Raw genomic sequence first — 16,517 nt, 5'->3', positions numbered from 1 at the left:
CAAACATCAAAATCAGCGCTGTTTCTATAAACAAGCAATGAACTGGAAGAAATCCAGAAAATTCCATTCACAGTAACAACTAAAAGAATCAAGTACCTAAGAATAAATCTAACTAAAGATGTAAAGGACTTATACACAAAAAACTACAAAACACTGTAAAAAGAAATCAAAGAAGACCTAAATAAATGGAAGGACATTTCATTTTCCATGAATTGGAAGACTAAATATCATCAAGATGCCATTACTATAAAAGCCAAAGGATAAAATGGTTAAGGTAAGTACAGCCTTTACTGTAATAACACTGAACATTAATGGATTAAACTCCTCAGTCAAAAGACACAGATTGGCAGAATGGATAAAATAATATGATCCATCCAGATGCTGTCTACATGAGACTAACCTTAGACCCAAGGATACAAACAGGTTGAAAGTGAAAGGTTGGAGGAGTGGATAAAATAGACTTTAAATGCAGGGCTGTTACAACAGACAAAGAAGGATCTTATTATACTGATAAAAAAGAGCAGTCCACCAAGAAGAAGTAACTATCATAAATATTTATACACCTAATCAGGGTGCCCCAAAAATACATGAGGTAAACACTGGCAAAACTGAAGGGAAAAACAGACATCTCTACAATAAGAGTTGGAGACTTCAATCTGCCACTCACATCAATAGATAAAACATCTAGACAGAAGATCAAAAAGGAAACATAAAACTTGAATAATTTGTTAAATGAACTAGGCCTAGCAGACATATACAGAATAATGCACCCAAAGCAACAGGATGAGCATTCTTCTCAAATGTTCAAGAATCATCCTGCAGGACAGACCACATGTTGGGTCACAAAACAGGTTTCAATAAATTTAAAAAGACTGAAATTATATAAAAGCATTTTCTCTAATAATGGAATGAAGCTAGAAATAATAACAGGCAGAGGACTGGAAAATTCACAAATATATGTAATTTAAACAACACATTCTTAATCAGTGGGTCCAAGAAGAAACTGCAAAATATTTTGCAAATATCTCAAGACAAATGAAAGCAAGAACACAATATGTCAAATCTTATGGGGCACTGAAAAGGCAGTGTTGAGAGAGAAATTTATAATCCTGAGCACCTACACTAAAAAGTAATAAAGAGTTAAAATCAAAGACCTAACTACACACCTGGAGGTGTTAATAACAGGGTGGTATATTAGTCAGCCAAAGGGGTGCTGATCCAAAATACCAGAAATTGGTTGGTTTTTATAAAGGGTATTTTTTGGGGTAGGAGCTTACAGACACCAGGCCCTAAAGCCAAAGTCTATTTGGAGCAAGATGCTGACGACATCTGTGAGGGTTCAGGCTTCCTGGGTTCCTACGTTCCTGGGGCTTGCTTTACTCTGGCTTCAAGGTTCCTTCCTTTCTGGGGCTGGCTTCTTTTTCCTCTGTGTGCTGACTTCCCAGGGCTCCAGTTTAAGTCTTTAGCATCAAACTCCAAAATCAAAACTTCATCATTAAAAGCCCTCAACTCTGTTCTTCGCCATGCCTTTTATCTGTGAGTCCTTCTCCATCAAGGGGTGAGGACTCAATGTCCTAATCATAACTCAATCATGCCCAGGTACAGATCAGATTACAAACATAATCCAATATTTCTTTTTGGAATTCATCAATTATATCAAGCTACTAAAGGTGTTATATAGACAATAATGTTAACTATGGTCTACAGTGAATATTAATATTAATATATTAATATTCCTCCATCAATTGTAAAAAACAAAAACAAAAAAACCCTTGTGCTGGGTGGGGGAGGCCAGACAGACATGGAGTGCTACATATGGTTTGACTCCATTTACATAGAGTATAGTTAAAAATAAATTTATAGGGACAGTTAGACTAGTGGTTGTATATGGCTAGGGAGGAGGGGAGAGGAATTGAGAGGTGACTGCTGAGGGGTGGGAGTGGTTTCTTTTTTGGAGTAATGAAGGTATTCCAGGGTTGACTGTAGTGATGAATGTTAAGCTCTGTGATTGTGCTAGAAGTCATGGTTGTGGACTTTGGATGGATTGTATGGTGTGTGACTATGTCTCAGTAGTATTGGTTTAGGAAAAAAGAAGACAATTACGGTCAGGGTTCAAATTACCCTACTTGAATTCATAGGCTCAAAATTTGCCATCTGAATCTTTTCTTTTCACTAGGACCTTTGACATATGGCAGTAGGTCCCTAAAGATTTCTAGAAGATGCAGATCCTGATCTACGCTGGAGAACCCTTCAGAATTAAAATTAACATATTTATAGAAATACATGGATGTCAATTCCACCCAGTAAATGCCTTGGAATGTTGAATTAAAAAGGAAAGAGAATAACAGAGCTAATGCTGATTTGATTTCTACCATTTTTAGTTCTCTGCTACAATAAGTTGCAATGCATATAGTGGCAGTCGCTTCCTGGGTAATCATTTAGTTGCTGGATACCTTTTAAAACTTGTTATTTAATAACTCACAAGTTATTTAAATTTAAGATGCACAAAAAGTTGCAAACATAGTACACAGTTGGCATAACCTTCATCCATATTTCCCCACTGATAATATCTTATATAACTTGATAACATCTTACATTTGAAAATAGGCCATTTTCAAAAGCAGAAAGTTGACATTGGTATAATACTATTAACTGAACTTCAGACATTAGGATTTCATCAATTAATCACATGTACCCATTGGTTGAATACTTTCAACTCTTGCTAAATTTGTACCCTGGCCCTGCTTGGATGCAGCAGGAAGGACACTATCGGGTACAATCTACAAAAATCGAAAAGGAATATAACAATTTTGATCTGTCCCTTTATCAATGAGCAATGTTCTATCTATACTATTTCTAAATTTTCTAACTATTTTGTCTGTGTGGCATCTAAAACCATCCAAAAACAACCTGTGAGGGATTAGACAGTACAAAAGACAGTAAGATCTGTCCATAGCTTGCTGGGCAGAGAATCAGGTATGGAAGGAAATTCTAGAACGTTCCAACAGTTCCAAAAGTACATATGATTTGCAGTGGTGATAAGGAGAGGACTTAGAAAATCCAGTATTTTTTTTATGTGGCACTTTGAAAATGGAACCAGGGATAGCTTGTGGAAGAAATACAGTCCAATGGTATGGACCCCTAATGTGTAATAAATAGTTATTTTCAGAATAGTAGAGAAATTTCATTTGCCTAAATATCTATTCTTAAATGGAACAACCACCATATGGGACAAATTAAGTGCAAACACAATAGCATTTGGGGAGAAGTTGAAATTCTGCTTTTGTGGACTACAGCTCTGAGTTTTGTGATAGCAGTTTTAAGCTACGCTATTTAGGAGTCACCAGATTATAACTGTTTTCATCACCACATCACCACATGTCCTGTGTCCTTTAAAGTTCCTGGCATATAGTGAACAGTTGATAAAAAGTTGCTGAAGTTTGTTGAATGAATTAAAAAATGGAAATAGAAACTTGTCCTCTAGCATAACTGGGGTGAGTTTAGGAAGAAGTGCTTTACTGAAATAGAACTGGCTTACTTGCAAATGAGGAGTGAGAAATAAATGCCCTAACATGTATCTTCTCCATTTGTGGATCTTCTAATGCTAAAATCAGTCTATGGCAATGTTTCTTTCTTTGAAGTATTTGGAAAGCAATATAAGGTGGTTCTTAACAGGGCATCCCATTGAGACCAGAGACCAGATCCTGGCCCCAAACCCAACCCATTTGAAACAAGTTATCTAGTGTCTGGAGCAGACACCCTGTCAATCACTTCATGGGCCTATCCAGAAGAACTAGAGTCTCAAATTAGACTGTGATCACCCGCATTCACAACTTCTACAAAGGAAGCAATTGCTTCCTTTATGGGAAAGCACAATAGGCTAAGGTAATTGCTTTCAGTAAAAAACTGTTTTCCTGGAAAGAGACATGGAAACAAATGAAGGTTAGGAGGATTCCTGCAAACACACCAAGAATTTGTAATCTTGCCTGTCTATTTTATGTTCTTTACTCTTCATAGTCTATTCTTCTGCCCTATTGTCTGGTAGATTTTTCTGAGGATTGAGTTTCTGAAGCAACGTGTATACCCTCATGATGAGGAAACATCTGGGCCTTTCTTCATGCTTTGGAAATGATGTGTCCTTTAAAAGGATAAATAGCAAACTAAACTGATTTCTTCTTAAAGCTATCACAGCTATTCCAAAATGGAACCAAATTCTCTGTATTAGAAAAAGAAATGTGGTGCCAATTGTGTGTTTCCCTTTATTTATTTATTCTCTGTAAACCTACCTGTCAGATGATAAACTGTAAATAATAATGATTAAAGAAACATGCTTCTGGAAGAAAGTCTTTACTACTCCAAGCCATGTATAGATTCAATGCAATCCCAATCAAAATCCCAAAAACCTTCTTTGCATAAATGGAAAAGTCAATATCAAATTTACGTGGAAGCAAAAGTGAACCCAAATAGCTAAAGCCATCTTGAAAAAGAATAATGAAGATGGAGGACTCAGAACCTTAAAACTTATTACAGAGCCGCAGTAATCAAAAGAGCATGGTACTGGCACAAGAACAGACAATGTAATAGATTATGTAATAGATCAATGTAATAGATCTATCAATGTAATAGAACTGAAAGCTCAGAAATCAACCCTCATATACATGGCTGATTTTTTTTTAAGGAGGCAGAGGGGATGGAACTGAGGACCTCGTACATTCAAAGTAGGTGCTCAAACGCTGCTCTACACCTGCTCTGTGGCCAACTGATTTTTGACAAGGTGGCAAAGACTGCTCAACTGGGAAAAAAGTCTCGTCAACAAATGATGCTGGAAAAACTGGATTTTCACTTGCCAAAATAAAAGAGGAGGACCCCTACCTCACTCCATATACAAAATCAACTCAAACTAGATTAAAGACCTAATTATAAGAGCTAGGATTATTAAACTCCTAGATGAAAATATAGGGAAATATCTGCAGGACTTTGTGTTGGGCAATGGTTTCTTATACTTTATTCTCAAAGCACAGGCAGAAAAAGAAAAAATATATAAATGGGACCTCATCAAAATTAAAAACCCTGGTGCCTCAAAGGACTTTATCATGAAAGTATCATGAAGGCATCATGTTGCGTGAAGTAAGCCAGATACTAAAGGACAAATATTGTACGACCTTACTGATCTGAAACAATTTGAATAAGCAAACTCATAATCATAATCTAGAATATAGATACCAGGAAAAGGAGTGGGAATAGAGAATGGCAGTTTAGGCTTAAAATGTACAGGGTTCCTATTTCGAATGATGGAATATTTTGGTAATAGAGGTGGTGATGGTAGAACAACATTGTGAACACAATTAACAGCACTGAAATATGTATCTGAATATGACTATATATATGGTAACAGAAAAACAAAATCCATGAAACTACAATATACAGTGAGCCCTAAATTAAACTATGGACTTTAACAGTACAATTATAAAAATGCACTATCATCAATTATAGCAAATATTCTACACCAATACAAGGTGTTGGTAGGGTGGGGCTATATGGGAATTCTGTATTTTATGCATGACTATTCTGCTGTAAACCTACTTTTCTAATTTAAAAAATGGTATTATTCTAGTTTTCTTCTCTCTTATCATTGAGAAAATTATTTTTATGTAAAAATATGTACACTATATGGCAGGTCCCATGACGTCAAGCTATGTTATATTGCATTGCTTTATCACATGGATTGTGTAGACCAGGAATATTAGAAAGCACCAATACAGTGATAAACTACAGCAGTTATTGTTCATACATAACAAGAAGTCTAGAGATAGGTAATTTAGTATCACTACAGTGATTCAGTGATATATCAACAGAGGCTTAGCCTCTTTGTGTCTGCTCTGTCTTCTTGGCATGCTGACTTTTGTCCTCCTTACCTCCTCATGGTGAAAACATAACTGCTTCCCTCTGCAATGTGAGCAGGAAGAAAGAAAGGGAAATGGGGTAGGCCAAGACACTCATATCATTTTAGTAAAGAAAGAAAAACTTTCCCTGCATGCCACTTACCTACACTGACCAATCACAGACCAAGTACTAGGACAATTACATGGTTAGAGTAGAGTACCATAGTTTAGTCCCTGGGGCTGAAATGGAGTCCTACCATACTGAGACCATGGGATCTCCACAGCCACCTGAGTAAATTGGGTTTTGTTTAAAAAAAGGTAGAGCAGGGGACAGGGGTGGAGAGGTTTGCATCTTCTATAAAAAGTAGATATTGAATGCTACACCTCTTCTTTTAGTAAGAGAACTTACTCTGTGCCATGCACTATAAATTTTACCAGAATTAACTTATATAATCCTCTCAACAACCTTATGAAATAAGTACTCATATCATTTCCATTTTACAGATGAGAAAACTGAGCAGAAAGGATTTCAGACACTTGTCCAATCTCACAGCTAGAAAGGAGCAGAGCCTGGAATTGAACCCTCACACTTTAGCTCTTTCATGTTGACTAGTCGTATTCTAAATGTTATTTGTGGCTGGATAAAGCAAGTACAATAGCTAGGCTGATTTTCTGTTACATATTTTAGGAAGATTAATATTCAAAATAGAGAGCATGATATCCTGCCCAGATGATTTTGTTTTCTGAAGCATCTAATGGAGATTTCTTTTTCTGGAAGTGGTATATATGAAGCTTTTCCTTCTTGTTAGTTTCAAATATTGACATGTCCAACATACATCTCTTGACTTAAATTGAATTCTACAAACTTAATGGAAAAGTCCAAGCTGGACAATAAAAGTACTCTGCAGAAGGCTCATAAACAAAGTTATAATGTGATAAATCTTATCAAAAATTAAAGCAGACATAATAGCCTAAGGCTAAATGTGAGAATTAGAGATATTATGAGAAAAGGTAATAATGGAATTGAGCATTGAAAGAATAAACGTGTAAACCCCATAGAAATCAACAAAGGTGATCAAGAGTACAAATAGAATCTTGAGAAATTAGAAGTTGTAATAGAGTTAGATACCTTTTAAAGCGTGAGTATATCAAGCTCACAATCAATTAATTTAATATAAGTGGCAAGGTCTACAATGTGTCCTTTTGCTTTGCAGAATCATCCAAAAATGAATCACTATCAGTAACAGAACTTGGATGCTGAAACCGACTCACCTAGAGTTCTAAAACTCTAAGTTTTGAGTGCAAAATATGTTGTTTTTAAAGGGTCAACAGTCAGCTTGTGAAAGGAGTTTGAGAACAAATATATTATCAGCTCTTATAAATATAACAGACTCTAGAAACATTGGCTTCTATAAGTATTAACACCTTTAGATGGTCTTCAAAACCTAATGCAATGGTAGTAGGTTAGATCTGTGATAAGCAATAAATCAAAATGTTAATTGTAGAATCTATATGGAAGGTTATGGCCATTTAGTATATAACTTTTCATTTGTATGTATGCTTGAAAAATTTCATAACAAAATGTTGGGAAATAAAAAAATAAAAAAAAATTTTAAAAAACTGAAGGCCGGGAGGCAGAAAAATGGTGTTACATTAGATGGGAAAGTCAGGGAATGTCTCTCTGATAAGGATCTAAATCAGAGATTGAAGGAAATGAAGGAGAGAGATCCATACAAGCATCTGAAAAAGTGTTCTATACGGCAGGAAAAGCAAGTGCAGAGACTCTGTGTGAAAGTATGTTTGATGTGTTAAACTGCAAGCATACCAGTGTGGCTAGATTAGATTTAGCAGTTAGTGAGAGGCAGAGTAGCAGCTGACGAGTCAACCTGAACCAGACCGGGTGGGCTAAGGATTTGGGGCCTTTTTCTAAGATGGGAAGTCACTGGGTCATCCTGAGCAGATGACTGATATAATCTGATGTACATTAAAGTTCTAGCTGTTATGTGGGTATTAGCTAGTACAAAGGGGTAAAAATTGGGCAGTAAAAAGTGGGGAATTGCGTGCTTAGTAATCTTGCAACCAAGAATGATGTTAAGAAGAGCGGCATGGACAAATCATGAAGTCTTCCTAATATTTCTTTCCTTCCTTTTGCTTTTAGGAGAGAGTTATCTATTGTTATCTTTATTTATTCTACTTAAAACATCCGCTACTATCTGGTCTAAGCCCCCCAAAACACGCACGCACCGACCCTACAAGAAATGTTATGAAGTACACCATTTGTCTCTCTCTGACCTTTTTTGATCTTTTACTCCTAGCTACATGAGGCCAATTCCACTCCTGTAACTTCAAATATTACCCTTCCTTCCACTCTTTGCTATTTCCTCGGCAGCAGCATAGTTTCGCTCGTTTAAATTAATATGGTCTAAAGATGTCTGGTAAAACAATGTGGGCTCGTTAAATAACAGTTCACAGCTCCCTTTCTCGGAACATCGTTCCTTAATTCCTCCTACAGGTATGCACCGATAAAAACCCGGGCAGCCTTGCTGCCCGCGCACTCCGGCCTTTACTCCCAAAGCTCAGCCTCAGTACGTTACCTCCGCTGTCCGCGGCGTCTTTGTATTCATCTTCTATCTCCGCTTCTGCGGCCCTGGCTACCATTTTCATCTTCTTTTTCTTCTTTAGGGAATTTTTCAGCTTTCCCCCCACACTCACACGTGACTCCGGCACGGCGGCGGCCATAATCCCTCGCCGGAAGCGCCCCTGAGAGCGGTGTCCGGTGGCAACGAAAGGAACGTCGCCTTCTAGTTCCATGACACTAGGTTCCGGGGCGGGGTCGTCTCGTCGGAAGATCCGGGACTTGAGTCTCAGAAGACGGTTTATTGAGAAGTTGACTGACTGGCGTCTACATGAAGTCGGTTTCAGGACAAAAATCAGTGAATGTATAGTCTCAGGGGACTCCATTGCCAGCTTGCCGTTGCTGGGTCCGACGCCGCACCTTGTCCCAGCCCTGTCCACTTTCTTCTCCCCCAAGCTGCTTCCCTCCTCTGCCTAATTTAATGTGGGTTTAGCCTGTGCCACGAAAGTCACCTGCGTTAGTTCTACACCCGCCGGCAGGCAGGAAGCGAGCTCCCTCGGACTAACCTTCCAGTGGCTTCCAATTCCAAGCCGGAAGGACTCTCACTTTGTTCTCGTGGGTCCCGGGTCTTAGGGGATCCCCCGCCCGCCCAGCGCCGGGAGCGGGCGTTTGCGGCGCCCACCGCGCGGCGCACCCGCAGGGGCAGGCAGCGCGGGTGGCGACCCCCGCGCGAGGCTTCTCGCTCCTTCAGGGGCTGCTGCTTTCCAGCATGCAGGAAAGGTTACATTCCAAATAAAATTGGTAAAAGATCAGAACCCAGCATAAATCTTTTGAAAAGAGCAGTTGTCAACAAACGGTGCACTACTGGTGCCCAGAAGCGTCTCACTATTCTGCTCATTCTGCAGCCTTTCGCTGCAGCTGTGTGATGGTCAAGAACCTGTTTCCTGCCGCCTTTTGTCTTTAGCCCTTCTTTTGTTAGACAATGAGGTCCAAACAAAGTTGAAAGAACCTTGAAGGGAATTGAAGTGAGTGGAGCAAAATGAGAGAGAAAAACTGATTACAATGGAATACAAGATGTTCCTGCATGTGAAGCTGCATTTATTCACATTTGGTCATCAAGAAGTGATGCTTTGAGCATTTTACATCTTAATGTATAAATTCTTCCTGGATAAGAATTTTACTGTGTTTAGTTACAATTTAAGAAACTTAGGGGGGAGGAAGGTCGTTTGATTTGTTACACATGCAATTTTTTTTCTTTCAAAAAAGAATGTAAAATAGACTCCACTCCAGGCAGAAGTCTGATTTTCAGAAATGGATTTCCATTGTTAAGTGGGAGATACCTGTATTAACTTTTTTAGTCTTCAGGTTCCCATTTTATTAGATGAAGAAACTGAGGCAAGATAGAGAATAAGTAACTGCCCAAGGTCATACAGCCAGTAAGTGTCAGAATCACATTCAAACCTATGTGGTCTGCTCTGGAATCTGCTCAATCACAGAGCAACACTGCCTATGCAGACTATTACAGTTCAGCACTTAGCCAGGGTGAGTGAAAAGAGGCAATGGAAATTTCTGACAGGCACTGGGGTTCCTAAATTGCCCTTACATTGAACCAAAATAACTGACAGGATTCCAATGCCCATTGTATTATGGAAAGAACTGAAGTCACCTGTGTGCTTACGTAAGAATTTGTACAAATGTACTTGTGCTACTTATCAATTTTTTTTCGCCCAGCTCCAAATTGACCCTTTTTGGCTGCTCTGTGAAAATTGAGCTGGGTCCTTTAGATTTTTTTTTTTTTTTTTTTTTTTTTGCCAGCTGGCATGATATTAAACTTTGTCAGTAGAGGTCACTAGAGAGACATTGCAAGAGGAAGGTGCCTTCCTCTTTGTTCCAGTGTGCTTCCCTCAGCAGGCTCCTGCCACAAGCTTCTCCAGCATCAGGATCCTGGAGCAGGAAGCTTTTTCAGTGCCAGACTCCTTAGAATGGGTGGCTTCTCTAGCATCTGATTCCTATAATGCTCAGTGGTCAGCAGCACCTTGTGACCAGCAGCTTCCCCCAGCAAATCTCCCCTTCTGTGGTTTCATAGTGAAGTCCCTCTAGCACCTGCCTATGAACAACTCTCCCTGGCACCTTAAGTGGCACGGATTCCAGAAAGTTCTGAAGGGTGGATTTCTAGCAGGTTCTGCTGGTGTTGCATCACAGCAAGTCTTCCGCCATCCAGTAAGCCACCGCTTTACCTCTCCAACCAGGAATGGATCTCAGGTGTACGTTGGGGAGTGGACCTCTACTTTGGACACTGTATCTCAGCCCTGGAAGAGTCATTATCCTTATATTGGCTTTTACTGTATTCTTTGGAGTTCTCGTCATGTCTTTTTGGCCTATCCCTTGTTGTTCCAATATGTTAATACAGTTAATAATTCTTTATATTAAGCATTCCTGTTCAAATTGCTAAGCAGCTTCTGTCTCCTGGATGGCTCCTGACTGATATAAAATTAGAATGGGTGTTGATGAAAATATTATAGGCATCCACATTCCTTCCCTGCCTGCCTACAGCAGTGTTAGAAAGTTCCATAGGGAGATAATTGTTTTGGAAAAGATGGGGTAGGGGAGAGAGTTGTTGGGACAAGAGTTACCTGTTAAAGTGCTGATATTTGTATAATGATAAAAGATAAAATAGTTTTCTTCTGGATGATTTATTGTATGTTGGCTGATAATGCAGACAAGGAAGAGGCCTAAGTTCCTGGACACAGGCCAGAGAAGAGGGAGTGTTGATTGCACCGTATCTCCAGACCCTGGGGTACTGCTGATTGGGGAGGTCTGGGCACTAATTTGGCAGGGTTTCTGGAAAGAGATTCTGGCTAAGTGGTAGTTCTTAGAATTCCCTGTAAAGAAAGAAATCTCTGAGGGGAGAGAGTAAGGAATAAGAAGAGATCTCAGTTCTGTAAGGAATATCCTGAGGGCACAAGTGCCCCTGGCCCACACTCCTGCTGAAACACATTCCCTTTCCTAGCCTGCAGCTACGGCCTCTGAGTTCCTGACAATCAGGTAACTGAGGAAGAGGAAACTCACCTGGTTTACAGTTCTGCATGATATGTAAGTCTCACTCACAAGTGGACAGCTGCAGCACTATAATCCTTTTCTGAGACATCCCTGAAGGACAATGGGAAAAACTGAAATGAATTGGTTGTTCATTTTGCTTGGAAGGAGGAATGACTGGAATTGCATTTGTACACTGATTCATGCATGGGCTGGATGGTCAAAGACTTAGAAGGAACATAATTGGGAAATGATGACAAAGATATTTGGGGGAGAGCTATGTGGATAGACCTATCAGAATGGGCAAAAAACATGAAGATATTTGTGTCCCAAGTGATCATTCACCAGAGGGTGGTTTCAGCAGAGGAGGATTTTGATAATTAAGTGAATAGGATGATGTGTCTGTGGATACAAATTGGCCTTTTTCCTCAGCCATTCCTGTCATTGCCCAGTGGCCTCGCAGACAAAGTATCCATCAAGGTGGGATGGAGGTTATACAGCAACATGGACTTCCATTCACCAAGGCTGACCTGGCAACAGCCACGTTCAGTGCCCAATCTGCCAGCAACAGAGATAAACAGTCCTTGATACAGCACCATTCTCCGAGGTGATCAGCCTGCGACCTGGTGGCAGATTGATTACATTGGATGACTTCCGTCATGGAAGGGGCAGCATTTTGCTCTTATGGAATAGACACTCACTACAGATTAGATAGAGGTTTACCTTCCATGCACAGGATGCTTCTGAAAACACTGCCATCTGCAAACTTACCGAATGCCCTCTCCACCACCATGGTGTTCCACATAGCATTGCTTCTGATCAAGGCCCTCGACCCATTTGAAGTGAGGAAATGGGCAGATGCTTATGGAATTCACTGGGTTTACCAAATTTCCCATAATCCTGAAGCAGCTGGGTTGATAGAATGTGGAATGGCCTTTTGAGGACTCAATTTCATCATGAATTGGGTGGCAGTACTTTGCAGGGTTGAGGCCATGTTCTCCAGGAGGCTGTTTATGTTCTAAATCAGTGTACACTTTTCCACTCTATGGTGCTGTTTCTCCCATAACCAAGATTTAAGTTCGAGGAATCAAGGGGTGAGTATGGGAGTGGCACCTCTAGCTTTTACCCCTAGGGGTCCATTAGAAAAAGTTTTGCTTCTGGTCCCACGACCTTAAGCTTTGTTGTCTATAGGTCATAATTATTAAAGGAGGAGTGCTACCACGAGGAGACATAAAAATAATTCCATTGAACTGGAAGTTAAGACTGCTGCAGGGCCATTTGAGCTCTTCATACCTCTGAATCAAAGGGAATTACTGTCCTGGCTGGTGTGATTGATTCTGATTAGCATGGGGAAATAAGAGTGCTAAAATACAATGGAGTTAGAGAAGTGTTTGCCTAGAAAGCAGGAGATCCCTTAGGGTATCTCGTAGTACAACCATGCCCTGTGAGTAAAGTAAATAGAAAACTGTAACAACCCAATCCAGGTAGGACTACTAAAGGCCCAGACCTTCCATAATGAAGGTTTGGCTTACCTACCAGGCAAAGATTCATAGCTGTATTATTTAGGGTTCTCTAGGGAAACAGAATTAACAGGAGATATCTGTCAATAGTATGAGGTTTTAGAGGAGTCTATCACATGACTGTGGGGATGCACAAGTCCAGGTTCTGCAGGCAGGCTGCAACCAGGGGCTCCGATGAAAGTCTAGTGAAGGTCCATGATGAGTTTCCAGGAGACGCTGGCTGTCCAAACATAAGCTGGGGAATTCTCTCTGCTGAAATCGCATCCCCTTTTAAGGTATTCAATTGATTGGATAAAGCATCACTCATTGCTGACTGCAATCTCCCTGGTTTATAGTAGATGTAATCAGCCGTCTATGCAGTAAACTCACTCGTGACTAAAGCCTATAAATGACCTTGCATTACAATTATACCAGTGCTTTCTTGACCAAATAATTAGGCACAATTACCTGGACGAGTTGACACATTAGGCTAACCATCACATGACCAACTGAGGTGCTTGCTGAGGGTAAAAGGTGTATGGAAGGGGTAGTGAAATAATGCAGTTATAAATATGAGCTATGTCCATGTGACCGGTTGCAGAAAGGAGGACTGTAATAGTTATATGAGTTTCTTCCTGTTTTGTTTTGAATATGTTGTATATATACATAAAGCAAATATCTTTGTTTTCATCTCTACGTTATCCCCTTATCACATAACATAAGTTTTATTAACTCCTTGTCATAGTAGTTCAGTTACAGGATAGTAGGTTAAGGAGACTATTACCCAAGGTGTTTGCATCCTTTTGTGGAAAGAGTTAGGTTGGTTCCAGGTGTATGCAGGACAGTTGAATTATGTTTGGTGAAAGTACAACTGTTATTTTTTGTTTTCTTTTGTTTTCTTTTTTTTCTCAGCAAACTTTTATTTTATTCAAGAAATTTAGCTAAACTGGACATATCTGTGGTTCAAAATCAAGTTTCAATTTATATATTCATTTTATAGACAGAATTTGAGTAGAGATTCAGAATGAATCTCATATATAAAATTGTTTTATCCTAGAAACATTTTTGGTTGATTGAAAAGTGAAGCAATGATTATCTTGGTAAGGGAGATCAGTGCCAATATTTATTACAAAGTTTTAAGACCCTGCATAAAGAATAATTCTTTTATTTTATCTTTATTTTTTTAATATTGCACTCAAAATATATGAGGTCCCCATATACCTCCCAACCCCCTCACCACACTCCTCCCCACATAACAACAATCTCCTCCATCATCATGAGCCATTCACTGCATTTGGTGAATACATCTCTGAGCACCACTTCACTTTATGGTCAATGGTCCACATCATAGCCCACACTCTCCCACATTCTATCCAGTGGGCCATGGGAGGACATACAATATCCGGTAACTGTCCCTGCAGCACCACCCAGGACAACTCCAAGTCCCAAAATGCCCCCACATCTCATCGCTTCCTCCCACTCCCTACCCCCAGCAGCCACCATGTCCACTTTCTCCACACCAATGCCACATTTTCTTTGATTACTGATCACAATAGTTCATGAACAGAATATCAGTAAGTCCACTCTAATCCATACTCTATTCCTCCATCCTGTGGACCTTAGAATGGTTGTGTCCACTCCACATCTATATCAAGAGGGGCCTTAGATTCCACATGAATGCTGGATGCAATCCTCCTGCTTTCAGTTGTAGGCACTCTTGGCTCCCTGGTGTGGTGGTTGACCTTCTTCAACTCCATGTTAGCTGAGTGGAGTAAGTCCAATAAACCAGAGTGTAGGAGCTGAAGTCTGTTGAGGCTCAGGGCCTGGCTATCACATGGTCAGTCCAGAGATTCAGGTCCCCCGGGTATATATTAAACCCCAGCACCAACTACAGATCCGGTAAAAGTAACAGGAGAGGCTTGTGAACAAAGACAATATCTGAGTCCAGCTCCATCACACAGAAACACAAACTCCAAAGTAGGGCCAACTGACATAGCACTGAACTCCATCTGCCATGACCATAGAACCTGTGGGTCTCTGTAGCCCTCAGAAGAACCAATACCTGGGGTTGCATCTACTTTATCTGTCTCTAGGACTCTGCTCAGGTGTGCATAAGGGCAACCCCTCTGATAACCTCCCAGCTCTTTTTGGAGACTCATAGCCATATAAACTCATTTGTCCTTTTCATTTCCCCCTTTTATTCAGGTCAGAAAGCTTTTTTAACTCCTGGTATTATATGTAGACCGAGATATTCTGCTGGTCTGAGTTGACCCTTTTATTCAAGGTCATTTTCTAGTTACATCATCAGCTGGTACTTGGTAGTAATCCCTCGGCACCAGGGAGGCTCATCCCCAGGAGTCATGTCCCACACTGGGGGGAAGGCAACGCATTTACATGCTGAGTTTGGCTTCGAGACTGGCTACATTTGAGCAACATGGAGGTTCTCAGGAGGTAACTCTTAGGCACACTGCAGCTCTAGGCCTTGTTCTTATTTCAGGTGCACAGGCTCACAAGCATAGTCATTAGTTTCAAGGGCTCATTGTTGGACCTTCCTTCTTTTTTGGTCTTTGCCGTTGCACTTGGGGATTGTTGCTGTTCCTTTAGGCACTGTGATAGAGCTCTCCTGGCTAGGAACTCAGCACTCCCTCAGTTGTTGTTTTTAATTGTATCCGCTATGAAAATATCCAAACATTTTTATGTACCCTGGATATATGCCCTGTAGAACTCCCTGCCAACCATGTGTCCCCTGTCAATAACATCCCACACCAGTATTCCTCCCCTGCCATTTTAAGACTATGTGTTAGAGTGCCAAGTTGACAAGAGGTGAACTGTGATGGTTATATTCATGTGTCAACTTGGTTAGGCTCTGGTATCCACTTGTTTGGTCAAGTGAGAATGGGCTTGATTGTTATTGTGAAGGTATTTCATGATTTTAAATAATTAGTTGATTGTATCTATGGCTGATTATACCTTCAATCAATACAAAAGATTGCCTTCTGCAATGAGAGAATCTCATCCAATTAGTTGAAGCTCCTAACATGATGATTTCAGCAATCAGAAAGAAGAATTTCAGCTAGCTTCTCCTAGGGAATTTATGAAGACACTCATTAGAGTTCCCAACTTGTGATCTACCCTAAGGAATTTTGATTTGTCAATCCCTATGATCACATAAGTCAATTGCTATAATAAATCTCATAATATTTACATGTGTGTGTGTGTAAATGTATATATTCTGTTGGTTCTGTTTCTCTGGAGAAAACTAATGCACAAACTCAACCGTTCCAATTGGGAGAGTGAAATCTGATATTACACTTTTGGAAAATCATCTGATAATATTTATTAAGAATTTTAAAAATGGCTCTCTTACTAGATATTAGTAATTTCACTTTTGGAAACTTATCCCAAGAAATTAACATAAAATACAGTAAAAAGCTTAGGTACAAAAGTATCCAACACAGGGGTACTTATAATTCCAAATAATTAAAACAATTTGGATGGTTAAAAATAAAAGATGCATAAAATAAA

The 16,517-nt window shown here is 39.8% G+C and overlaps 1 protein-coding gene across 1 annotated transcript in view; it reads right to left on the bottom strand.

The window, feature by feature from the left end:
- The window catches only part of RRP15 (ribosomal RNA processing 15 homolog), a 63,238-nt gene extending 54,150 nt beyond the window's left edge, over positions 1–9,088 (bottom strand). The window contains exon 1 of the mRNA XM_004480217.4: positions 8,477–9,088. Coding sequence (XP_004480274.2) covers positions 8,477–8,843 — 367 coding nt within the window. The 5' untranslated portion in view covers positions 8,844–9,088. The remainder of the gene's footprint in view (positions 1–8,476) is intronic.
- Positions 9,089–16,517: the final 7,429 nt, after the last annotated feature.

Source organism: Dasypus novemcinctus, chromosome 13, assembly GCF_030445035.2.
Source record: "Dasypus novemcinctus isolate mDasNov1 chromosome 13, mDasNov1.1.hap2, whole genome shotgun sequence".
NCBI classification, from domain to species: domain Eukaryota; kingdom Metazoa; phylum Chordata; class Mammalia; order Cingulata; family Dasypodidae; genus Dasypus; species Dasypus novemcinctus.
This window is presented reverse-complemented; position numbering and strand designations above follow the sequence as displayed.